This window comes from Cucurbita moschata, unplaced genomic scaffold (genome assembly GCF_002738365.1).
Source record: "Cucurbita moschata cultivar Rifu unplaced genomic scaffold, Cmos_1.0 Cmo_Scf00024, whole genome shotgun sequence".
Taxonomy (NCBI): domain Eukaryota; kingdom Viridiplantae; phylum Streptophyta; class Magnoliopsida; order Cucurbitales; family Cucurbitaceae; genus Cucurbita; species Cucurbita moschata.
The window spans coordinates 1,238,110-1,264,545 of NW_019268540.1; the positions used below are offsets into that span (position 1 = coordinate 1,238,110).

Below are 26,436 nucleotides of genomic sequence, written 5' to 3' on the forward strand. Positions count from 1 at the left end.
GTTTATTTATTTATGAACAAATCTATTTATTTAAATTTATATAGTTTTCTTTTTTTAATCTGATTCTTTGTTGTAATTACAATTGTTTTTGTGCACGGATCAATATTTGTATACTCTAATTTAGAGAATGATCATGAATTTATAGTATTTTTAATAAAAAATACTATATCTATTGAAATGAGGTCTCTTGAAAAGTACAAAACAATACACCAGAGTTTATAGTATTTATAGTAAGGAATACAATCTGTATTGGAATGAGACCTCTTGAAAAGCCCAAATCAAAGCCACGAGAGTTTATGCCGACAATATCATACAATATTGTTAAGGTGTTATGGAACTGGTTAGGTTAATGGGATACGTTTTTTTTAGCTCGGCCACAGTGAAGAGAGATTTAGCAGTCTAGACTTCTAAAATTTAGTTGATTATATTATTTTTTTTATTAATTTTATGAATTGATGTTAAACAAAATTGTAATTTAATTATATATTTTTTATTTAATAACTATTTTTATGAATAAGTTAATTTGTATTTTTTTTGTTTTTATGATCTTTTATTAAATTTTTTAACACAAATAATTATATATTTTAATGTCTTTGTATTTTCCTTTTATAATAAATTCATAAGGTAGATTACAAGTTTTGCGTATTTTTATTTTTTTACTTAAAAATATAATACTATTAAAAAAATAAACTATTTTTACCTTTTTTCCTATTACCCTAAACTTATTGGTTAAAATAATTTTTTTTATTATTGCTAAATTAATAAAAATAATATTCGGTTGAATTTTAAAATTTTTCAATAATACCAACTTTCCAAAAACTCTAAAAAAACAAAATTAAAAAATACTTATATGAAAATGGTTAATATTTTATTTTAAAAAATACTATTTTTAAAAAAATATGCTTGAGTTTTTAAAACTTAATACCGTGTTTCAAAAATGCAAATGAACCTTTAAAAGTAACATTATTAAAGAGGGAGATAATCTATTAAGTCATCGATAAATTGTTTCTATCCATATATACGGTAATGTTTTTAATTTTTTTTTATAAGGGTAATGTTATATTTGAAATATTAATAGTATTTTTTAAGATAAGAGTAAAATTTTAAAAGTAGAGATATTTTTTTTTCAATAAAAAATGCTTTTTAGATTATTTTAAGATTTAAGAGTATTATTTAAAATTTTAAAAGTTTGGAGATATTTTTACAAAAGGTAATGGTTTTTTTGTAACGAAAAAAATAAATAAATAAAAGACATATTACACAACATCATATTACTTTCCAAAACGGGATCGTTTTGAGTCGGGTCGGGTCGGGTCAAGGTAGGATCCGGGCGAACATTCATCGACGGCCCAACAACGGCCCTACAAATCGACGGCCCACGAAAGCCCTAGCTGTGGCCATGCACTCTCTTCCGTCTTCCCCGTAGCAATTGTTTTTTGGTTATTCTCCTCAACGCCAGCAGGTTCGATCTTCTTCCCCAGTCTTCGTCGTCTTTCTCCTCACTCAAATGCAATTTCCACCAATTGAATCACTCACCAAAACCCACCATCGGTACTTTCTTCACTTTCCCCCTTTCTTCCCTTGTTTCAATTTCTCGTTTTTTCAGCTCTGAGAATGCTTCCTGTTTTTGGTGAAAATTTTGATCAGACTGCCTTGATTGTTGTGAAGCCTGCGATATCTTTCGTTTTGGGCCAACACCAGGCAAGAGCGAGGCGAAACGAGCTGAGGTTTGTTTTAATAACATGCAATGCAATTACTTAATGTTTGCACTATGTTTTTGCTTTTATGTTGGGCATAAATCATGGTCAATACTTGGTTTCTATGTTTTTCACTCAGAATTAGACTATTCTTTCTGGAATCTATGTTTTTAATAGCCATAGAGTGATAGGGCATATGCCATTAAGGGGGATGATCACACAGCGCCATGAGAATTAATATGCAAGTAATTCCAAGGAAGTCATGTAATTTTGGGCATATGTATTTGTGCTGTCCGGGTATATTTCGTTTTTAGAGGGGATATATTAAGTCTGCAATATTACCTCTTATAACCTTTATCGTTAAGATAAGATTGACCAAACCATGGTTAGGAATGTGCGTCTTGTTAAATGATTTGTACCCTCTACTCTTGGACTGTGTTCCATCATTCGTGATCAAGATTTTGTCACTTTCTAGCATTGTTATTGTCATGGTAAACTGTAAAGCGTATTAGGAACATCTTGATCTTATTTTAAACTTTTTGTAGTGGTTTTTTTTACCATGATGTTGGTTGGATATCTTAAAAGCTCATTGTTATGACAATGATGGGGATGAATGACAATTTCATTATTAGGAACATCATAACAGTCCTCCCAATTTCATTGGTTGGATATTTGAAAATGCATGTTGGCTAGAGTGTTTTCTTATATTTTTATTGCTGAGTCATTTGCTGAAAATTGACGAGGTTAATTGCTTGTCAGATGCTGTCTTCAGAAGCATTCACCGGAAATTTGATCAATCCCATCTAGCTCTTCTATCGCCCATGTATCCAAAGCAAACTGGTTTAGGGGATGGACCAGTCTCCAGCCCACTACGAACAAGTGCTCGACCAAGAAGGAGGCCAATATCATATGGTCGTCCATATGTATATTATGGTCCTTCTGCATCTTTCAAACCCAACAAGAAAAGAACCCCAGCTACTAGAATTGCCAAGATGCTCCGTCCAAAGAAGCAATCCTTGCCAACTACGAATGCTGTCGTGAGAACAGAACTATATCCTGTATCTTATATCAATTCAAAAAATCTTTTTGGAATTGATTATAGCTAGGATAGATACTAAATTTAAAAATCATCTCTAAGTACATATTACTCGATTTTTTTTAAGACAAGGTTGTTGGAAATAAAGGATTTGGGATAAGTGGAGAATTTGCATGGATCCAGTTAACAAATCGCTGAAAAAAATGCTTTGTGGTATATAGAGTTATTGTGAGTAAGTACAGGATTAACCCTTTCGAGTAGGTCTCTAGTAGTGGGAGTTTCTGATCTGTATGATCCCTTTGGAGTAGCTTTGTGGCATAGGATGTATGTTTTTTTTGCATTCTTCTTTCTATAGTTCTATGTTTCTGATCTGTATGTTTTGCTTGTGAGAAGGGATGGATAGGTTTGAAATTTAGCGTTGAGTTTTAGTTTCATCAAACTGCTATCCTCAATCAATTATGTTTTTGTGTTTCTTTTGAACAATTGTGGCTAGACTTTGGCATTCTTGTGCAAGGATTATTAGGCTATTTTGTTTGATGCTTTTTTTCTGTTGAATTTGTATATTTGGGAAGGAGTCAGATGCTTCATGGATGTGTAAGGGGAATGTCTTCTTCTTCTAAAATCAAGTTTTGAGTTTTGATATTCCTGCTCAATTTATGGTTAGATTTGGGTATTTTCGTGGTTGGCTTGACATATTTCTGTCTCAATTTTAGGTATTTTATTGGTAGAATTTTACAGGATATTGTTGGTTATTTCTCTGCCCTATTTGTTATTCTACTTCTGACTTGAATGAAATCGATAGTTCAAGATTAAAATTAACTCATCCAGGTTAGGTAAATGGATTTTGCCCCTGGTACAAGTTAATGATTGTATGGGTTTGTCTCTTTTAAACTCTACATTATCTCAAACTTTTATATTTTCTCATGTGTATTAGCAGCCAGTTGAAAATTTGCGGCGTTCTCAACGACAGAAGAGGGGGCGTCCAAATTTTAGCCGTTACAGTGATTCTGAAGACGAGGATTTAATGGTGAGATTTAATGTTCGAAGAATTAGTTTTCTTCCTGAACTCAACTTTGATTGGTTAGATGCTTCAAAATGTATTGTGGAAATATAACCTGTATTTGTCACCTAGACTGAAGCTGAGTAACTTGTTACAGAGTCCCAAGTATAAAACGTCGAGGAGTCGGAGGATTAGTAACTCAAATAAAAATGTTTTTTCTTCTCCAAAGCATACGAAAAACAAGGAGAACAGACCTACTCCTAGGCGTGAGGGATTACGACCACGTCATTCTCGACTAATTTCTAGAGAGCGTTTGAATTCAGAATCAGATGATGAGCAAGGTAGCTCAGAAGATAAAGCGAGCCAAGATGAGATTGAAAATGGGAATGATATAGAGGATAATGATGTGGAAGATATTCAAAATGATGATGACGGTGATCCTGAACCTGAAGATGAGGGTGAGGAAGATGGTGATGATGAAGGAGGTGAAGAAGAACAGGAGGTACGAAGGCGATATGATCTTCGAAATCGTCCCGATGCTCGGAGACTCTCTATTGGAGAAGGTAAACCAAGACCAACATCTCCTCGTAGAGTGTTACATCAAGGAATGGGCACCAAGGTTGGGAGAGATGTAAGGAGGGGTGGATCAAGAGTTCATAAACGTCGTATGTCAAGGATTGAAGATTCCGACGATTCTCTTCTTGTGGATGAGCTGGATCAAGCACCTGGTATACCATGGGCTCGAGGTGGAAGTAGATCTGGCCCACCTTGGCTGTTTGGAGGATTGGACATGCATGGGACTGCGTCTTGGGGATTGAATATTGCTGCATCTGGTTGGGGTCATCAAAGTGATGCATTTTCAAGTTTATCATCTGGTATTCAAACTGCTGGACCAAGCTCTAAAGGTGGGGCTGATATTCAACCTGTACAAGTTGATGAAAATGTTAGCTTTGATGACATTGGTGGCTTGTCAGGATATATTGATGCTTTGAAGGAGATGGTATTCTTTCCTTTACTCTACCCTGATTTCTTCGCAAGTTATCATATAACTCCACCGAGAGGAGTGCTGTTGTGTGGGCCTCCAGGCACTGGGAAAACATTAATTGCTAGAGCATTAGCATGTGCTGCATCAAAGGCCGGCCAAAAGGTCAGTTTCTACATGCGGAAGGGTGCTGATGTTCTAAGCAAGTGGGTTGGTGAGGCTGAGCGACAACTGAAACTACTTTTTGAAGAAGCACAGAGGAATCAACCTTCTATCATATTCTTTGATGAAATTGATGGGCTTGCTCCTGTTAGATCTAGCAAACAGGAGCAGATTCATAATTCCATCGTTTCCACTTTGCTTGCTTTGATGGATGGGTTAGACTCTCGTGGGCAGGTTGTATTAATTGGAGCTACTAATCGGATAGATGCTATCGATGGAGCCCTACGCCGCCCTGGTCGTTTTGATCGTGAATTTAACTTTCCACTGCCTGGTTGTGATGCGCGTGCTGAGATATTGGCCATTCACACGCGCAAGTGGAAGAATCCTCCTTCGGAGGAGCTTCGATCTGAACTTGCTGCTACTTGTGTAGGTTATTGTGGTGCTGATTTGAAGGCTCTCTGCACTGAAGCTGCTATTCAAGCTTTCCGCCAAAAGTATCCTCAGGTTTATACTAGCGATGACAAGTTTCTAATAGATGTTGAGTCAGTCAAGGTTGAAAAGTATCATTTTGTTGAAGCCATGTCCACAATCACTCCTGCTGCTCATCGAGGTGCTGTAGTGCATTCTCGGCCGCTGTCTTCTGTAGTTGCGCCATGTTTGCAACGACACCTTCATAAAGCCATGAATATCCTATCTGATGCCTTTCCATTAGCAGCATCGTCAGAGTTTGCCAAACTTTCCATGCTTTCTTTTGGATCCGCAATTCCGCTAGTTTTTAGACCTCGTCTTTTGCTTTGCGGTGGTGAAGGCGTTGGGTTGGTAATTATCTTGGAACCTCCTTATATTTTCCTATGATCACTTTGGAGCAACCAACTAAATGTACTTACTGTTTTAGTTTTACAGGATCACCTTGGTCCTGCAATTTTGCATGAATTGGAGAAATTCCCTGTTCATTCTTTGGGACTTCCGTCACTGCTTTCTGATCCTAGTGCAAAGACACCTGAGGAAGCGTTGGTACATATATTTGGTGAAGCAAGAAGGACTACTCCATCAATACTCTACCTACCTCAATTTCATTGTTGGTGGGAGACGGTGAGTTTGTTACTCGAGATACTCAATATTTAGGCATTAATGCTTTATTTTATTTTATTTTGTTTTTACTAGTATTCTAACATCATTTAATGTGCTGGGTTGGTTTAATGGTGGACATTTCAGGCAGATGAGCAATTGAGAGCTGTTTTATTGACTCTTTTAGAGGAGCTACCTTCTGACTTACCCATATTACTGCTTGGAACATCTTTAGTTTCACTTGCTGAAGTTGATGAGAAAGCTTCTATGATTTTTCCTGATCGCGTAATGTATGCCTTCTTTTACTTTGAGTGAAATTATTACTAAGAAATTAAGCTTTGTTTATTATCTTATTATGCATAAATGACATTTAGATACATATTTTAAAACCAGATCCTTTTGTTGCTTCTAAACAACTCCGATTCTTATATCCTTTTCATATGGAACAACAAAGGGTCTGTCGGTTTAGACCATAATGTCACTATAGCTTAGTAATTTTAATTGGATGGCATCCTTTTCATCTGAAAACGCCCCTTGTAGTTTGATCAACTTTGTAATCCGTATGGGTGGTCTGTTGTTTTTTTTTTTTGATTGTTTCATCTGAAAGTTTTTTTTTTTCTTTTTTCTTTTTTCTTTTTTTATTTATGGTTTTTGGTAGATTTGGCTTGAGAATGAATAGGAAGATATTTTATGATTCAGGGGGTTCTTTTAACTGCTTTCTCTGTTTTATTCATTCCTAGTTGTTTTTTCCTTGTAATTTTCCACTTTTTTTGATTACATATATTTTCGTTCTTTTTAATGAAATTGGTTTACTAAGAAAAAAGTACTTAGTAGTTGATTGACAAAAGAGATAAATAATTCTGCTTTTATTGTATTTCTTTTTAGAATCTTTTATACAGAAAGTACATCAGCTAATAATATTCTTTTGTTTATGAATAACTATTTGTGCTTAACGTGTTCCGTTTTTTCTTGTCTAATTACCAGCTATCAAGTCAGTCCTCCGTCCAGTGAAGATAAGTCTCTGTTTTTTACCCATTTAATTGAGGCTGCTTCCTCAGTTTTGCTGGAGGGCATGCAGAAAAAAGTGCAAGTGTCAGGATCCCTTCCTGAACTTCCCAAGGCTCCAGTAGTAGCCAGTGGACCAAAGGCTTCTGAGTTAAGGGCCAAGGTAGAAGCTGAACAGCATGCCCTTCGACGATTACGCATGTGCCTTAGAGATGTTTGCAACAGGTGAGATCCCATGCTAAGATAACAGTCATTTTATTATGTACTTATGAGGATTATTTGCTGAACTGTATTATAGAATCAATGACTTTAATTTGTCTATATTATTCAATTTTCCCATTCTAAGATAACAGGCACAATGTCATCGACTAGCTGAGAGTTAATTATTTGTTGTGCGTTGTTCTCTTGTAACCATGTTCTATCTTCTTTCTTTTTCTCGATGAAAGTCCTGTTCTTTACAATCATCAAACTTCATTTCAAATTTATTATTCAACTACCTAGTCTTTTTACCTTTTGAATTCCTCTGTTTTTGTTTCAGATAAGAAACGAGGGATGTATTATAAACACAAACGGGAGAAAAACCTAAGGGCAGGGCAAAAGAGAATCCCCACCCAAATTAGCAAATTTCACAATTGAAGCCTTTAAATCATTTAGATTCATGAGTAGTTACAAAAGAATTTCTTTTGGTTTTAGTACGTAGTATGTTGTACATTACTCCAAAAACAATACATTGAAGATGGAACTATTTTTAAAAATTCTTTAGTTTTTCTCCTTCCAAACCATAAAAAAAAAAGCTCTCACTGGACAATTCCAAAAACTCTTAGCATTTCCTTCAAGGGACTTACCTTCTGTCTGCCTTTGGGCTTCAGACTCTTTAAGTTCTTTTATAGGTACTTATTTTCCTTGTTTTCTGTACACTACCGACCTCATACAGTCCTTGTTTTATTTATTTGACTTAGTCAGCTGGATGAAGGCTGGATTCCCTCTTTTTCTTTTTTAAGACCTAGAATTGCATCTTTTTCTTTTACTGTAAAGGTTTCTGCTGTGTTTGGGATTTGATTATTTTGGGGAAGAAATAGGGTTTTTAGTACATTCTGTAGGTTTTTTTAATTTACTACTTTTTCAAAGGTTAGCAAATTTGAAGACTTTGAGTGAACAGTTGCGTTCCTTTATTTGAATTTGATTGCCAAATACTTCATTTTTTTTTTGTTTAAATAGATTTTGTTGTTCCTGTTTGGCAGGATTTTATATGATAAAAGGTTTACTGTCTTCCATTACCCTGTTCTGGATGAGGAAGCTCCCAATTACCGCTCAGTGGTCCAGAACCCAATGGACATGGCTACATTACTTCAACACGTTGACGCTGGGCAGTATATTACTTGTTCAGCATTTGTCCAAGATGTAGATCTTATTGTTTCTAATGCAAAGGTACTCCTATTAACAGATTTTTCTACATAAACTACGTGTTGATTGAATTAGCTAACCTAAAAATATGAAAATTTGTGTGAAAGTATGTCGAGTAGTGGTTGTGCAAGGGTGTCATCCAAGTGAATTGAGACGTCTAAATAAATATTATTTATAACAATTAACTTAAGTAATTTAGACAGCCTCCAAATAAAGCTTAAGCAATATACTGCTCAGAGGGAACCTATGGACCTATAATTTTGTTTTTTTATTTTTTTTTCATTTTGTACTAAATCATATTTGAACATCTCTCTGGTGGGTTGTTTACGCAATTCAAACTGTAGTAGATATGATTAAGGAGGTCAATTAGTTGCTGTGTTGGAGGCTTGGGGAAGAGTTACTGCCAGAATTTGGTGGGGCAAACTTGATTTAGCAGATATGATTTCTTTGTGTTCATACCCATTTGTGTGCGTGGATTTGGTGCTTGAGCGTTTTGGTTCTAATTATTTTAATAAATCGAGCATTTCTGTAAAAAATCAATGAAACCAGTGTGTTTCTCAACCCCATAAAACGAAGAAAGGGTCACTTCTACTGAGCTTTTCTTACCCATATTTGTTAATGAGCAATGAATTCTTATAGACTTCATATTGGTTTCAGGCTTATAATGGAAATGACTACAATGGTGCTCGGATTGTTAGCAGAGCTTACGAGCTTCGAGATGCAGTATGTTCATTTGTTTGTTTTACATGAGTTTCATCTAAATTTAAGTGGCCTTATCAGCTTTGATATCTCTATCCACAGGTGCATGGAATGCTGACGCAGATGGATCCGGCGCTGATTGCATTCTGTGACAAGATAGCTGCCCAAGGTGGTCCTCTGAACATGCCCGAAGAACTTGGTGGAACTATGTTTCCATCTACCCCAGTTGTGCAGCTGGGAACTGCTACTCGAGCTAGTGCTCGATTGCGTAATGTCCACCCAGACCTTGATTTCAATCGAAGTTATGAGGCATTAAAACGCCCAAAGAAGAATGTGGATGCTGCTCATCATGCAGGTACTGTGTTAATAAACGCCAATTAGAAGTTCACTTTTTATATGTTTCTTAAATCGTGAAGTACTGAAGATATATTCTTTTACTCCGAAGTAGCCCCACCCCATTTCAAGTTCTGGATACGGATGGAGGTTAAGATATGTATATGTATGTATTACCGTGCATGAAAATAAACTTATTACTTAACACATTTAAGATTAGGTCTCACGGAAATGAGTGTTGATTGTTGGTCATGGGTGATGGGTTCTTACTTCAAAAATGGTTGTTGGTTATGGCTTCTTACTTTTTTTAGTGCATTTGCTGATTGCCTGATCACATAATTAGACCCGACCAACATGGTTTGGCTAAACTAAGGGATAATGTGCAGAATCATGTCTAGGTTCCAAGTAGGCATAGTTTTTTTAGTGTGTTTCTGTCTAAATAGTTGCGAGCTGAAAGTCATGCACTTAGCCCAATAGATAGCTAGGATTTTGCAAAACCCATTTCATCCTGCAATGAATTGTTTGTTTCTCTGGTGGGATTTATTGGTTTTGGTATCCAAAAAATTGGTTGCCTTTTTGCTGCTACTATATCATTCCCCTCTTTCTTGGTATTAAGTTTTTGACTGTCAGCTTTACAAACAGAAGAGAAACCACCACTGCGTCAAGATTCAGTTGTGCCAAAGCCATCTCCCGATATCGAAATGAATGAAGTGAGTCATGAAAGTTCAAAAACCTGTCCGGATGGTGGGAATCAGTGTGAAGGTTCTGGTAGAGAGGTCCCCGATTTCACAGATTGGAATGGTTCACAAGATGCTGCTGGGGTATCGGATGGGTATATCGCGAGGCAAGTCGAGTCGGTGAAGAACGTGCTTGTGGAGCGGAGTGGGAAGTACGGAATTCCACAGCTTGAAAGACTATATACTCGGATAATGAAAGCTGTGTTCAAGATTAAAGATAAAGAAGAAGAAGAAGGCATGGATGATCCGAAGCATTCAATTTTGAAGTTTTTATTGAAATTTGCAGAGGATGAATCTAATTTCTGATGATAATTATTAGTTTATTACAAATGGAATCCTCTTATTAACCCACCCACCCCCACAAAACAAAAGAAAAAAGAATGGCTAGAGAAAAGAAAGGTTTCCTCTATTAGGTTTGATGTAAAGTCGGGAATTTCATTGCAATGGAAATCTGTTGAGTGTCTCTCTCTCTCTCTCTCTCTCTCTCTCTCGGTCTCTCTTTCTCTAGTATTCTGTTGTTGGTTCTGATAATGTCATTTGGATCAACGGTTGAACAGCAATGATATGAAACATATTGAAAAGATGATATTTGTTTTGAGTGAAAAAAGCACAACAGGACTAGTAGGACCATATGTGTACTTTGGTCGTGTTAATAATGTGTACTCTGGTCGCTATAATATTTTTAAAAAGGAAAATAATCCATAATTTACTTGTATATGACTTTTATCGGTAAAACCTTTTTGAATATATGTTTATAAAGGTTTAGAGAGCTGTGAATAACACTGCAATCTCTGTAAAAACCTTAGTTTGCAAGACTATTCGAACTATGCAGAAGTTCTTCAATATTTCACAAGACAGAAGTTCTTTAATATTTCATATTTCACAAGACAGAAGTTCTTTAATATTCCACGAGACAGAAGTTCTTCAATATTTCACAAGATCTTCCTTGCTGTGACTCGAACACTATTTCATTACTATGACTCGAACACTATTTCGAAGGAGAGTCTCGAGAATTCGGAAAATGAAATTTATCTTTAAATTTCATAAATATTTATTTAAAAATAGTACTTATTTTCAAACTATGTTTAAAAGTGGAAGGATAGTAATAAAACATTTTAAAATTTAAGGGAGATTGTAGTAACGAAAAAACATAAAAATAAAAGACACGTCATCCATTACCCAACATCATATTACTTCGCAAAACGGTGTCGTTTTGGGTCGGGTCGGGTCAAGTAGTAGGATCTGGGCGAACTTTCATCGACGGCCCACGAAAGCCCTAGCTGTGGCCATGCACTGTTTTTTTTGGTTATTCTCCTCAACGCCAGCAGGTTCGATCTTCGTCGTCTTTCTCCTCACTCAAATGCAATTTCCACCGATTGAATCACTCACCAAAACCCACCATCGGTACTTCCTTCACTTTCCCCCTTTCTCCTCATGTTTCAATTTGTCGTTTTTTCACCTCTGAGAATGCTTCCTGTTTTTGGTGAAAATTTTGATCAGACAGCCTCGATTGTTGTGAAGCCGCGATATCTTTCGTTTTCGGCCAACACCAGGCAAGAACGAGGCGAAACGAGCTGAGGTTTGTTTTAATAACATGCAATGCAATTACTTAATGTTTGCACTATGTTTTTGCTTTTATGTTGGGCATAAATCATGGTCAATACTTGGTTTCTATGGTTTTTTACTCATAATTAGACTATTCTTTCTGGAATCTATGATTTTCATAGCCATAGAGTGATAGGGCATATGCCATTGAGGGGGATGATCACACAACGCCATGAGAATTAATACGCAAGTGATAGAGCATATGTTTATATGATTAGATGCATGTACTTTTTCAAGGTGGCACGTAGCTTGGATTAAATTCTTGTTTGATTATTATTTTGAATTCAGTTGCTATAGATGATGGTCTTCATTTTTTTGCACTTGGTCCTTTCACATTTTATGTCTTCAATAATCTCACTTTATTACAGGTAACTTTTTGTTGCTTCGATGGAGCCATGGTCATAAATTGACTTTTATCAACGATCGATCATACGTACAGTTCACGGCATCTATGTTCTCATCTCTGCATAGAGCCAGAACCAGAACAAACATGCATTTTTTCCCAAGGAGTTTTGCCACTGCTGCATCCCCTCTTGTTCCAATGCAACTCCCTTCTAAAATGTATGAGCATTTGTCATTATGGATAATATATATGCAAGATCCCACATCGATTGGAGAGGGGAATGAAGCATTCCTTATAAGGGTGTGGAAACCTCTCCCTAGTAGACGCATTTTAAACCGAGAGGCTGACAGTGATACATAACAGGCCGAAGCGGACAATATCTACTAGTGGTGGCTTGGGCTGTTCTAATTTAAACGTGACTTGGGCTGTTACTGATGGTACATTTCAATGTTCAGTGGCCTATTGTTGTATAGTGCATGCATCATTTGGTGATTAGGTGGATCATGTAGCTTACAAGATTTCTCAGTATTTTAGAATGATCCCGACCGCCAAGATTTATTCTTTACTATTTCCTTGCTTTTCAGGGAAACCCATATCTGGTATATCTTACCTGATGAAGTAAAGAATAAAGATCTTCAAAATCATTATTTAAATCTACTCTCACCAAATGAAAAGGTGAATGTTATGAAAATACAAGAAGGGGAGCTTCAAAAAAGAGCCTTGCTAGCTCGTGCTTTGGTACGATCTACCCTTTCAAGATGTGAGTCCTTTTATTGTTATTTCATTTGTAATGTTTATACTTGCACGATGAAAACTTTTTGGCACTGGGCAGGTGTTAGACTCTCATTGTGTTACCACTTAGTAGAGTCCTGTGTTTTTAATAAACAGTCACTACCCCTAGTATGTGCCGCTTTCCTAATCAAAAGATTGGAGAGCACCCTTTCAGCGGATTTGGGCGCTCTAGCCAAAACGAATCCTTTCGGCTTGAGATTTGAAAATGAAAATGAAAGAGTATAGTGGGGCATGGCGATATTTACCATATATTTTAAATATGACGTGCAAGTTTCTTTTTGCTGTTATGCCTGAAATATGCTATTTTCTTCCTAGATGTTACACATTGTCAAATTGATCCACAAGCCTTGAAGTTTAAAAAGAATAAGTTTGGGAAGCCTGAGGTGATATCTTTTCCTTTTTTTCATTTATTTACTGTTTACATTCGACTTTTCTCGAGGTTCTGTGTAACTTCGCGTTCTCTTCGGTTTTTGTTTTTCCATTTGTTCATATTTATATAATTGTTGAATAGTTAGATTTGCGAATTAGCAGTGAACTGTGTCTACCACCATTGCAATTCAACATCTCACATTCTTCATCCTTAATAGCCTGTGGAGTGACTATGAATTCTCCAGTAAGTGTCTACTTTACATGCTACATTTTCTACTTCTGCAATATCTTCTTTGGATTTGTAGTGAGTAAATGATTTCAATTGTTAAACATAATTAACTTGTGTGATTTCTAATTCAGATTGGTATTGATGTGGAAGAGAAGACACGAAAAATAAGGAACAACATCATAGCTTTTGCTAAACGTTTCTTTTCTCCAAATGAAATAGAAGTTTTATCTGCTATTTCAGATCCTGAAATCCAGCGGCAGGAATTCATCAAATTATGGACTCTGAAGGTGAGTTGCAATAGCGTCCATGACGTATCAATTTTCTACTTGCAATTGCATTTGAGATCTTAGGCACGTCTGGAAAGCATATTATGTCAATATTGTCCTCTTTGGGCTTTTCCTTCTGAGCTTCCCTTCAAGGTTTTAAAACGTAAAATGCGTGTACTACTAGGGGAGAGGTTTCCACATCCTTACAAGAAATGTTTCATTCCCCTCTTCAATCGATGTGGGGATCTCAGAATCTACCTCCCTTCAGGGTCCAGTGTCTTCGCTCGCACTCGTTCCCTTCTCCAATCGATGTGGGACCTCCCAATCCACACACCTTCAGGACTCAACGTCCTTGTTGGCAAACTGCCTCGTGTCCCTCCCCTTTGGGGCTCAGCCTCCTCGCTAGCACATCGCCCGTTGTCTGGCTCTAATACCATTTGTAACCGCCCAAACCCACTGTAGGCAGACATTGTCCTCTTTGGGCTTTCGCTTTTGAGCTTCCCCTCAAAGTTTTAAAACGCGTCTACTAGAGAGGTTTTCACACCCTTATAAGAAATGTTTCGTTCTCCTCTCTAATCGATATTGGATCTCACATTCTTATTATTATTACCTCTAAAGTATATTCTCGATTTTTTTTCTTGTGTGCATGGTTGATTATGGGAAATTTCTGGTAGGTATAAAGTCACTTCATTTGCATTTGAAAATTTCTTCTCTTCCTTTTTATTGGTGTCTTCTCTTCCTTTTTATTGGTGTAAATTCATTTACTGAAACTTTTATAGGAGGCATATGTCAAAGCGTTGGGTAGGGGCTTCTCAGCTACTCCTTTCAAGACTTTCACTATTCGGTTTAACAGAACTGCTCGAGGTTCATGTCTTCCTGGGTGTGAAACTAATGAGAAGGTAAGCCATTCATCAAGACTCGAAGAAACTCTACAAGAGAAAAAACAGGGGAGATTCGAAATGGAATGTGAATCGTATATAGGCTTTACCAAATAAGCATGTAGCCAGCTTGTTGGGTTATTATTTTACAATGCTTTAAAGAATATGAACAACCATTTTTTCTTCATGGTTCTTGTACTACGAATTTCATAAATGGCTATGTTGTACCAGGCTTATGAAGTAAGTGTAGAGCCTCGTGATGATCCCGAAAACTGCTCAAGAAACGTGACATTTGCTTTGATGGAGTTGTCGGGTTCTCATTATGTTGCTGTTTGCATGAAAAAAGACGCGAATATTAGAGGTGAAGTTCACTTTTACAATATCAAACAGTAACACTTGGTGATTGATATAAGCTTATACTTCGGTATATTTACAGGAACAGCGAGTCTTCCCATGAAGTTGGATGTATGGAGAACAATTCCATACGTGGAGGATGAATGTGTTGCTGGAACTGAGGCTGTTTCACCAATAGTTGGCTTTGCTTAATGAAATGGAAAGTTCAAGATTCCACTCCAACTGGCCTGTAGATTCTTATATCAAAACGAAACAATTCTCTTAGAAATGTTGTTTGAAGTTCTAAGCTGTAAACTTGTCCAAAATTATGTAACAGAAACATTGAAAGGTGAAATGGTTTTGGAGTTGGGAGTCCTAAATGGCACCAAGGAGTTGTGATCTATTGATTTTGGCTTTTCTCATGGAGTTATGAACTATTGTTATTCATACACTGTCCATATTTTCAATGCTATGCTCTCGAGTCAGACTCTACAGGCATTCCCATCTAGTTGTGCACGAGGCCAATCTGTTGCAAGTGTGCAAGTTGTGGCTGTCGTTGGTAAGAAAGGCTTCGTGCATCAAAGTTTAGAGACGAAAATAGAATATAGACCTAAAATAAATATCAAGGATGATATTAAAGAGTGCGAAGAGACGAAAATTTAACACAACTTTAGATAGTTGTCTAGGTTTTGTTAGCCTCCTATAAAACCAGCCTCAGGCTCATACTAAGGCACCTAAACCTGCTTGGTCTGACTTGCCATCGTCCATAGTTGACCTAGCATCTTTGTTGCAGCCGATTTCCTGGCTTCACAAGGGTCTGGACACAGCTCGCTGCAGCTTGAATATGCAAAATCCATCCCTTTTACATACACATTAGCTTGGAATCCACCTTCAGAAGAACAAACAATACATTTCCTATTCCATATTAGATACTGAGAAATGATTTCAAATTGCAATGTACGGCAGGACAATGCATGATCAGACGTGCAAAAACCAGAAAAAACAGGAGGCAGAATGAGCACCATCAAATTTGAAACCCACTGTACATTTTTCTGAGGAAATACTTCATATTAGCAAGAACATTTCAAGATGCAAGAGGGAAAACCGACAATATAAAATACAAATGATTGGCAATACAAATAACTCGAAATCAAAAGTAAAAGGTTAAAATACCATTTGGGTCCTTGTACTTCGAAAATTCTAATCCTTTTATTTTCGATAAATCTTAAATTGGTCCTTAGTGTTAGTTTATGGACAACTTTTCTAAAATAGCATTATCATTACCATCTGATGTCGAGACTCCGTAAACAGGCAATATCCAATTATTTTTACGACATATGTCATCCAGTTCCTGCCATGCCAAAAGAGCATTATTACATATACAACTGTAAAGGTAAACAAATGTAAAAATAGTAAAAGAAAAATGAATAGCAGACAAGTCACCCTTAAGCTTTGATTTGGGTTTTTCTACAATTACCATAAACAATTAAGTATATCAAAAGAAATTTGGTATCAACGCTGATATCATTACTATCCAAAGAGGGACCATAAAGAAGTTTAAAACATATTATGACAAGTAGACAAAACTAGTACCTTTTTTTGTAAGGAAAAGAATTCAAGCCCATCAGCAAAGGGATAAAAGTACGGAAACAAATTAAATTTACCATAATCCATCAGTTTAAGGTTTTGGGTTTAGTAATAATTTAGCAATAGCCATAACTCCCAAGTCTCTTTCAATTTTTTTTAAACTCACCCCTAGAACAACTCTTTTGATCCCTCATTCCCATCTTCCTTTCATTCCAATTTTTTATAATAGGGACTTAAATATCATACCTAAAAGTTTTCTTGATGATGATAACAATGATATTGGTGATAGTAGCTACATCTCTATGATAAAATAGTAAACAGCTTAGATGGTGGCAGTCCGTGGGTTACCCTATGGCAGGTGTCTTTTGTTTTAGTCCAAGTATTTCCAACCTGTATACTAAACCATAACAAAGCAATCTAACAGAACTTTATTCTTCTAATTCAGCTGTTTGAAATAATAGATCAACGTGTTTCATGTTTTTGTGCTTTATAATTTTATCTTGGCTGTTCTTTGGAAGAGTTCCTTACTTGCCCCTCTAGTCTTTCTTGTAGCCTCTCTTTGCTTTCATCTCTTGTAATGAAAGTCATGTTTCCCATTATTTTAAGGGGTTGTAAGGTTTTTGGTGGAGGTACGGGAGAGAGTGAGGTTTTATGTGTCTTTAGAGGATGTTAATCGTTGGACTCCTTTAATTGCCTTGTTTTTTGTATGCTTGTGTACATTCTTTCATTTGTTTTCAATGAAAGCTCAGTTTCTTACCAAAATTAATTAACAAATATATGTACACCACAAATACAACCATGCAACTACCCTTGAGTATGAAAGTTTATAATATTATTATCTTCCATGGTTAACTCACCTGACATGGATTCTGTACGCAGAGAATTGCTTCTGACAATCTCTTACTCGTGCCATATTGAGATGAGCAGTTTTCTTCAAAGCATTGATAAGATCTATCTTCCGCAATACTTCTTATGCAGACATCATTACAACATTCGATCACAGAATCCAGCTTTATAACCAAGCCATCTTCATCACCTTTAGTAACCAAAATATAACGTAATTTAGACATTTTCTCTGGCTAATTATGATGACTTGTTGGTTAACTTGATCTGATGAAAGAAGATCAAAATAAAATCTACAAAAGAATTATGGAATAAAATAAGAAAGCAAAACCAGGGAACGAAGTAAGACTCAAGTTCAAATTTAAGGCATTGCCTTTAAATGCTGAAAAAGCACATCTAAATATGGCACGAGTAATATTAATTCTTCAAGTTTGACACAATTGATCAATTTGCACTAATATTAAAAACTTAGCTCCAGTATAGGCGTCAAACGATTTAGTAAAGCAGTGACAAATGCCACATATCAAATCTAAGAATTCGAACTTTACTTCCATTTGTAGCTCAGGATCTGTATAATCCTTAGAATAGTGATCTAACAATAATTCAAACCTTAGTCTCAAATAAATCTCTGCAAAATACTTTTATCTATTCTTGGATGCACCACGGAAGACTATAAATCATAGAAAGTTGAGGGTAGGGGTTCATCAATTAAAACTGAAACAAAAGAGAGGACAGAGGACTGCTAGTATTTGATGAACGAAATGATCTAAAATTCTAGAGGCCTTGTACATGAAACATGCAAAATAAACAAAACTGTAGAAATAAAACAGAAAGGGAAAAGAGAAAATAGAGCATACCCCTTAATATTGTCTGCATGTTTTTATCACACCGAGCTATCTTATCTTCAATGATGCGCTGCTGATGAGACTGCAAACAGAATGAATGGACTTCACTCTCTAAACAACAATTATGAAATATCAATATTCAAAAGGGCTCAATCTATATGAAACCCTTGGTCAGAGAAAAAGGGACACTGGAATACTATTGTAAGGTGCATATAACAAGATATAAGAGCAAGCATAATTGTTTTCCTACACCCATCATCCAATGTTGGGCAAAGGAGAACTTGAGAGCAAGCATAATCTCAGTTCTTTATTACAGAATACATAATCTAATTATTTGCATTATGTTGAACTTTGAAACATAGTTTCTAGCTCAAATTAAATTCATCAGAAAACCATAAGCCCTAACTTAACCACAATATAAAATGTATGTGTACCAGTTTATCCCTCTTCCTACTTAGAGCTTTAATTGCAGCTTGTGACAATGCTGTTTCTTTCGAAATTATAATTTCCTGTAACTTAGTAAGATGTTCTGTGTTCGATTGACAGGTGACAAGAGCATGATCACCGTTCCTATATTGATCAAGTGAAATATTGTCAGAGAGATTTCCAGAAGCAATCTTTTCACCACTGCATTCAGCATGACAAGGGTTCGTTGCCAATATCCTATCCTGAAAGTAAATCATGCTTTCAGCTGAATTATAAATAAAAGACAATAAAACTAATACTTCTACATTAAAAGATATCAGATTATATTGAAATTTTCCTTTGATTAACAAGCTCATCCTATACATAATTGATTTTGAAGTGAAAATGTGTTCATGCAGAATTTGAATTCAAGAACTCTTGCATTGGTTCCAAGTAAAATGAATACTGAATCCAAAACTAAACTAATAGTTGGAATTAATTTGTTCTCATTCATAATAGATTTTTCTTAATGAACTTGAATGAATAATTTGAAAGATTCTTGGTTGAGAGTTCTTGTTCTCGACTTGTTATCACATTAAATCCAAGGAGAAACTCTCTATAACAGATTTTTTCTGTTTTATTCTACCAAAGTTGCTGCAGATAGCATTTCATAAATATAACAAAGGATTACTTGGTTCTCTTGTAATCTACTGAGACTTATAAAAACTATCTTGTTGTGCCCTATGTTTAGAAGGAGCACCTTGTAAATTAGATTTTTCTTTTCCAGTTTCCTTGCTTAAGCATTTAAAAAGTTGCACAAGAAGTATACTCCATGTAAATTGGGAAGTAATTAATCATTTTTCAAAGGATTTAACAATTCCTTCAAAATATGTAAGTTCTTCAATAAAATCCATTAAAAACTTGAAAACAAAAAAGACAGTATTATCTTTCGTGGTGTCTAAAGCATAAAGGAACCACATCAATTCATCCTCAAGACTGTCCCTTAGTCGATGGGTCTCAACATAGAATCTTGTTTTGAGTGATTAAATCATGCATACAAAGTGCCAAAAAAGAAAATAAATCATACAAAATATCCCGCAACAAAAATTATCTCGTCCCATAAACATCAGGAGTCCTATTGGTAAATATGAAATTTAGACAGACTACATATCTTAAGATACCTAAAGATAAATATAAAATCAAGACTAGATAAGTATCTGAAGATACTCCTACGACTTACCTTAACTTTGATGCCACTTTCTGAGGCATTTGGTTCATTCACCATACATGGGATCATCACTGCATCGCGATTGTCAGCTTGCCTAGCATTCTTTTTCTTTGCATAGGAAAAGAAAACTTGGCTAGTATTTGGTACATCCTTTTTCTTCTCCACTGGATAGGAAGGAACCAAGTCATCCACATTAGAATTCTGGGGCCTGAACATCACATCATTCAAACTACTGATATAGTTAGTTTTATCTGGCAGTCTTTCCAATCCTTCACCATAAGTGCTAGTCCCTTTATTCAAATTGTTTGCACTAGCACCATCTTGGTTGTCTTGAATTTCAAGTGTCCTCATTACATCTATTCTCTCAGGCTTGTTCAAGTTTTCATCAACCTTTGCTCCACCTATGACTCGTAAACTATTGGTTGAAGTTACCCTGCGTGAAAGAGAGCATAGAGATATTAGTATGCAATCACCTTTCCGTATACAAGTCAAAAAAGAATAACAACGCTTCCCATTATGTAGCAAAAAGAACTTCCGTTCTCATGTATGTGATTACTCCCTATCATAGATATTTCAATAATAGGAAAATACTCATTACAAAAGGGGTTATTCCCCACACATGCAAACTACTAAAATGGGAGATTTAGGATAAATGACTGAGAATCAGCGCTTGGAATAAACCCTCCCATACAGGTAACTAGCATGAGCTAGGAGGTTGGATACAGCAACAGAGAATGAAATCAAGTGGGAGAAAAAATTAATATTGAATGAAGTAAAAGTTAAACGAATGATTGTTAACCCTCACATTACTGAGCAAGAGCGAGTGGTTAGATACAGCAACGAAGCAGAAATAAACAAGACAATAAGTAAGATAAAAATTATCATGTTATGTAGACGAATAAATAAATACCAACGGTAATACTAATATCAAAAGCAATTAAGTGTATACCCGTGAAACCAGATTAGCATCATCCTAGCATATGGAAGAATGTGGAAGTACTCAACTTTTGAGGTAATGCTCCATCTCCTACCATTTATTTTAAACAACGAATCCTGCAAACTAATACCATGGGAAAAAAAAAAAAAATCATGAGCAAAAAAGGTATCTATGGATTTGATGACCGACCTTCATCCATGCTTCATTGCACATGAGGTCCTGGGATATGCATTCAAACCAAATACCCAACTCCATTACTAACCTAAACATTTTAGAAGCTGGTGGGACAGCAAAAAAAGATATCAAGACACAAAGTTGAAGGGGACAGGTGGGAAAGGAAAAGAGTAAAACCTGTCAATGGTATCTTTAATGGGAACTTGAATTACATCTTCAGTTGCTGATCGAGTGCACTGAATCACATAAAAGCTGACTGCTGATTTCGCTTTACTATGAGAGTATACAACATGACTTTCTAAAATTTTGAGATCAGTTTGATTAATCCCTGTTTTGCATGAAAATAAATAGGATCAGAAAGTATTGGTAAGCACCAAAGATAAGTGCCAATAGTATAATATAGGACTGCAAGGGTAATAATGGCAACAAAAAAGGATAGCCTACGTGAATTTTGCTTCCACTACATTGCTGCACAAAGCTAGGCGAATTCCAATAATATGCTCTCTAGGGGACTATAGAATAATTGAAAATCTTTAAAAGGCATAGATATATTTGGACTGAATGAACAGTTTTATGGTTGAACGAGCAATCACTTAAGAGTTGGATGTAAAGAAAACTAATCTTAAGAGTGATGAAAGACTTCAATTCATTTAAGTCGATTGAAATTTTCAGAAGAGCTTCTTGGAGAAAATCTTTCTTCTCTAAAGGGGAAGACTCATCAGAAACCCCTTGTGCTTTCTTTCTTTTCAACATTCAAGGATCCATCAAGGAAAAGTTGGAATGGTCACAAGGGAATTTCTATGGGAGGGTTTGAGGAGGGAGGTGTGTCACATTAAGTGAATTGCATTAGGGTGTCAAAACCTAACAAGGACGTGGTTTGAGGATAGAACTTCTTCTTTTTTTGAACTTTTTGTTGAATAAATGAAAAGAAATCTATGTAAAAAATTTGGGCAACAAATATAGCATTTCCCTCGAAGTGGCTGATGCTCCCCTCAGACCGCAAAGAAAGCAGTCTGCCAAAGAGTCACCCTTCAATCATAGACCGACATGACATGCAACATGCCATTTGCTTCGAAGCCTCTCACAAGTTATCCCAAATTATGCCTGCAAACAAGCATCCTCCCATCTGCGTAGAATGTTCCAAATCCTTTAGGCACTCTTACTGACTTTGCATCATTAAGACCTCAAAAAGAAAAAATACAATGTCTAGATGAGGTCAACAAGGGAATGGATGCGGGTGAAGGGGGTAGCTACCATACTGCTTTCTTTGGTTACTAAATTTGTTCTCCATAAATTTTTTAAAACAAAAAATAGAACTTTTTCATTGAAGAAATTAATATATTCCTTCAAGTTATGAGCCACATACCTAAAATAGTAATTACAAAAGGAACACTTTAGTCCAGACAATGTTTTGAAGATTAATCCTAACAATGTCATATGATGATCTGAGTTCTAAACAATGTATTCCCTTAAAAAGACTAGTTTATTTTTGTACGTATACTCCAAATAATGTCATGCTAGATCTAAGTTCTTCCCCTTTTCTTAAGGTAATTACAGAAGAGAATAGAAAGAGGACATAAACACAACCAATATGATGAGGCACCTTAAGATCATCCAACCAATACCAAAATTAAATATTAATGGTTAAATTGTAAATTTGGTCCCTCTAGTTTGGAAAAGGTTAGAATTTGGCCTCCGTGGTTTTAAAAGTTAGAATTTTATCCTGATGCTTTGACAAAACTTCATAAATATTAGAGACTGTTTATGAGGATTTAGCAAACTGTAGGAACTAATTTTAACATTTAAAACCATAGGAACTAAATTCTTTCTCCAAACTGAAGGGACCAAATTTGCAATTTAACCAAAATAATCTGATTTCGGAAAGACCAAAAAATGGATGATGGATATCTTTATTTCCTAAAAGTTAACCATACATGATCCTTAATTGAGGAAGATATGATATACGAGACAATCAACTTTGCAGTCAATCATTAGAAATCTTAAAGGAATCTTTTAAGCAAACACAATCACTATGGGACATCGCCTCTAAAATAAAATGATAGAAAATAAAAGTAATTATTCTATGTATACTTATAACTTTATGATTATAAGAACAATACATAATTATTGAACGCACTGATGAGCTCATAAAGTAAGATACAAACCTGTTGCTTTCCTAACTGTTGAATATGCCAGCTGCTGAGTTTTAATTTCATCAACTGGCCCCTCTTTTGAAGGTTTCTTGATCACTCTTTTCTTTTTATTTACATGTTTTTCCTCGTCCACAGTTTCTGGTTGACATTCCGAGGTATCCAAATCTTGTTCAATGACAGACCAAACTCCTTGAGTGATGACACTAAATAGCAAATGGCAACTTTCCCTTTTGGAGTCAATTAAAAGAACAGCAACCTTGGAAAGAGGCCAGCCCTCTACGTCATCATCTTTTGATGCCTGTAGACAAGTGGCTATATCACATGCATCCATAATTGCCTTTTCGGCTGGAGAAAGCTGGTTCTCGGGATTTTCCAATTCTATATCATCTGAGTTTTGCATGAGTTTCATGTGAGACAACAAAGCTGGTTTAACGACCACAGCTAACTTACAAAATGCCTCAAAACTCAGAAATTCAAGGTGCGGATGTTGTTTCCGGTGGTAGTAGTTGTACAACAGAACAACGGCATGCACCTACCATAGTAGATTCAAGGGAAAAACACTAAGTTACATGCTACCTTATTATTTTTGTTTTTTTTAAGACAATAAACGAGCCTTTCAACTTCTGAGAAGGAGTGGTGACTAATAAACTGTCACATGCAGTTAAAACTAACCTACTTCAAACATATTTCATTTTAATCATACAACAGTAAAAGCCTGTACTTCTATGCTTATAAAAGTAATTCTATGCTTATAAAAGCCTGTACTTCCAAAAGATCAAAAGTATTAAAGCACACGGTTAATTGAGGAAGAGAGAGCACAGAAATTACATTCTTCGAACGAGTAATAGTATCATCCTAAACTATTGGTACTCTCTAAAGATGGAAGAATATTGAAACACGGATTGCTGCTTGTACAACTTTGATGTTTCCAGTAAATCAACTCAAATCACCCAGTTCAGAACCAAAAAATTGTTGGCTCGATTATGATTGTTTGAGCATTCTCAAGCTTGAAAGTGAATGAAATTAAAATATTAAACACATGAAAGGTAATTCGAGAAGTACCTGTTTTGCAACCGATTGCAGAAGAGATTGTGGTGGATTTTCTCTCGACAATGACTTTGCAGGAAGCATGGGTTCAACTAAATAATCTAATAATGTAAATATGGCATCCTCGGTTGGGCATACACCTGTTGCACTCATGGTTAGGATGTTCTTTTGGACCACTACTGTTTCTCAATTTCTCATATATGAAATCCTCTTCTGAGAATCAGACGCCAAACTTTTCATCATTGGTGAAAAATAACATAGAAGGATTCAGACTTAGGTTGACGCTGCTTGGAATGAGAAATTGGGAGCCCGCTAAAAGAGCTGCCAGATGAATAGCTAAATTAATACCCCCGTCAGAATTTCTTCCACATCCAATGAACCATAATTGACCATATTCTCTGTGACAAGGCAAAGAATTTTTTTCTTTTACAAAAAATTGATCCTTCATTGAGTAGAAACTAATGAAAGAATACAAAAAAAAAAAAAAAAAAAAAAAAAAAAAAAAAAAAAAAAAAAAAAAAAAAACCAACCCAAAAAGGAGACATGCTAGAGAAAAGGGTTCCAATTAAACAAGATTAAACTTAACGAATAGTTCCATAAGTCCTTACACATGAAGAACAAAGGGAAGTATGGAACCTAACAAGGAACCGAACTTCCTCGCTAGTCTACTCACACCTAGAAAAATGAAGATTTACCAGCAAGCAAGTGATAATCAATTTTTCAATCTTTATGTTCGCTAACATAAAGCTAATAATAACACAAAAATTGTGTCAGAATAGGCAGACTACTGGCATAGAGTTGAAAAAACCAAATAATGTGTAGACTTTAGCGGCTTGGTTGTTAGTAAAACATGCAGGATAATTAACTGCTTGTGAAGAAATTACTCAAATTAGATCCACGCTGATCTTGTACCACCAAGTGCGTGAGAGCGAAGAATCACGTGTTCAATCTAATGGAAACGAGAAACCCTTCTAGTTGTTCCATTTTGAATTTTGTTGCCTCAAAAGGGATCATACGTCATAGTAATATCATTGTTCTTTTTTTTTCTTTTTTGTTTAAATTTATGAGTTCAAATCTTAGTCAGCCACCTATTTCTAATTCTTACTTTTAACTTCTTGTATTTCATTTTTTATTTCTCATTTCTAGTTTTTACTTTTTACTTCTTTTAATGTAAATGAGACAAACGGAACATTTTAGATAATTATTACTAATTACTTCATCTTAAAAAAACTAACTCAGAGACTCAAGTTCAAAAGAAATACAATAAAAAACATAGCTGAAGATTGTTACAAAGCATTGCAAGTATGTTACTTATAAATATCATAAAAAGAACAACCATCAAGAAGTTTTAATTTTGATGAGGTCAAAACACTCCAAACAAGCTGAACACTTTGTCATTAAAGATACAGTAAACCGTAGACTTACGATTTCTATTTCTTTTATGCACAATTCATGAGACAATTCTAAAACAGAGGAGTGAAGAATTAGAAAGTTTCGGATATCTTGGAAGTCATAACAGAAGAGCATGAATTTGTTAAAGACCAACTCTAGAACGATTGATGAACAGAAAAGTTTTATCTGATACTAATGCATGTTATACCATAAGAAAGAGACGAAAAATATCTCCGGATTTAAAACCAAAAACGCCTAACAGAACAGCAAGGTTTCAAAAGATAAACGATCATCGCATCCTACACCATGAATTCAAACAAAGAGCAGGTTAATTCTAGAACAATTTTTCACACAAACTAACAACACGTTGAACAGCAAACTTTCGGCTGATCCTAATGCATGTCATACCAAAACAAAGAGAAGAAAAAACGCAATAACGGCACAAAAACGGGGCCAAATTCCAGAAGATGAACCGTAACCACATGCAGCTTCGGCAAAGGTGGAAGAAGGATTGAAGTACCTTGAATGGAAGCGAAACGCTAACATTAGGGTTTGGAGACGAGGGAAAGCAGTTGAGAAGATGAAGAAAATGGCGGTGGATAGTGCGGGAATGTGTGTGGAGTGTAGGGAAGGAGGAGAAAGTGAACGAACAGTGTGTGTGACTTGACTGGACTGAACGCTGCATGTAAACTGTATTGTGAATTAGAAATGCCACTTCTGCTTCTTTCCTTTCCCTTCTCTTTCTTTATCCTTTTTTCTTTTTTCTTTTTTCTTTTTTCTTTTTTTTCATTAAATTGTCCAAATTCGAAAAAAATAATAATAGCATGACAATACATTTATACAAATTATCTCATATTTTACTCTTTCAAAACATCGACCTATCTAGT

The 26,436-nt window shown here is 35.6% G+C and overlaps 3 protein-coding genes across 9 annotated transcripts; 2 read left to right on the forward strand and 1 right to left on the reverse strand.

Annotated features, from left to right (window-relative positions):
• Positions 1-1,647: 1,647 nt before the first annotated feature.
• LOC111461088 (ATPase family AAA domain-containing protein At1g05910) lies at positions 1,648-10,588 on the forward strand. 2 transcript variants are annotated; one of them, XM_023104560.1, is made up of 11 exons: positions 1,648-1,727; positions 2,457-2,734; positions 3,671-3,760; positions 3,891-5,696; positions 5,781-5,969; positions 6,093-6,235; positions 6,930-7,175; positions 8,192-8,378; positions 9,012-9,077; positions 9,156-9,408; positions 10,017-10,588. In XM_023104560.1, the coding sequence occupies exons 2-11, from the start codon at positions 2,519-2,521 to the stop codon at positions 10,427-10,429; spliced, it is 3,609 nt and encodes a 1,202-aa protein (XP_022960328.1). In that variant the 5' UTR covers positions 1,648-1,727; positions 2,457-2,518; the 3' UTR covers positions 10,430-10,588. The 2 variants fall into 2 exon arrangements, with proteins under 2 accessions (XP_022960328.1, XP_022960329.1); XM_023104561.1 differs by having other exon boundaries at positions 10,029-10,588.
• On the forward strand, positions 1,648-15,341 carry LOC111461092 (4'-phosphopantetheinyl transferase HetI). Of its 2 annotated transcripts, XM_023104569.1 has the most exons (10): positions 11,433-11,527; positions 11,624-11,702; positions 12,097-12,289; positions 12,656-12,809; positions 13,148-13,246; positions 13,375-13,476; positions 13,593-13,748; positions 14,507-14,626; positions 14,837-14,966; positions 15,042-15,341. In XM_023104569.1, the coding sequence occupies exons 3-10, from the start codon at positions 12,180-12,182 to the stop codon at positions 15,149-15,151; spliced, it is 981 nt and encodes a 326-aa protein (XP_022960337.1). In that variant the 5' UTR covers positions 11,433-11,527; positions 11,624-11,702; positions 12,097-12,179; the 3' UTR covers positions 15,152-15,341. The 2 variants fall into 2 exon arrangements, with proteins under 2 accessions (XP_022960338.1, XP_022960337.1); XM_023104570.1 differs by lacking the exons at positions 11,433-11,527; positions 11,624-11,702 and adding an exon at positions 1,648-1,727 and having other exon boundaries at positions 12,656-12,831; positions 13,179-13,246.
• On the reverse strand, positions 15,319-26,300 carry LOC111461089. 5 transcript variants are annotated; one of them, XM_023104566.1, is made up of 12 exons: positions 26,070-26,300; positions 24,766-24,832; positions 24,173-24,478; positions 23,123-23,642; positions 21,135-21,285; positions 20,796-20,906; positions 19,859-20,279; positions 18,648-18,881; positions 18,226-18,295; positions 17,383-17,561; positions 16,223-16,289; positions 15,319-15,827 (listed from the first exon to the last, which is right to left on the reverse strand). In XM_023104566.1, the coding sequence occupies exons 3-12, from the start codon at positions 24,308-24,310 to the stop codon at positions 15,673-15,675; spliced, it is 2,046 nt and encodes a 681-aa protein (XP_022960334.1). In that variant the 5' UTR covers positions 24,311-24,478; positions 24,766-24,832; positions 26,070-26,300; the 3' UTR covers positions 15,319-15,672. The 5 variants fall into 5 exon arrangements, with proteins under 5 accessions (XP_022960334.1, XP_022960332.1, XP_022960330.1 ...); XM_023104564.1 differs by having other exon boundaries at positions 24,173-24,555; XM_023104562.1 differs by lacking the exon at positions 24,766-24,832.
• Between the last annotated feature and the right edge of the window lie 136 nt (positions 26,301-26,436).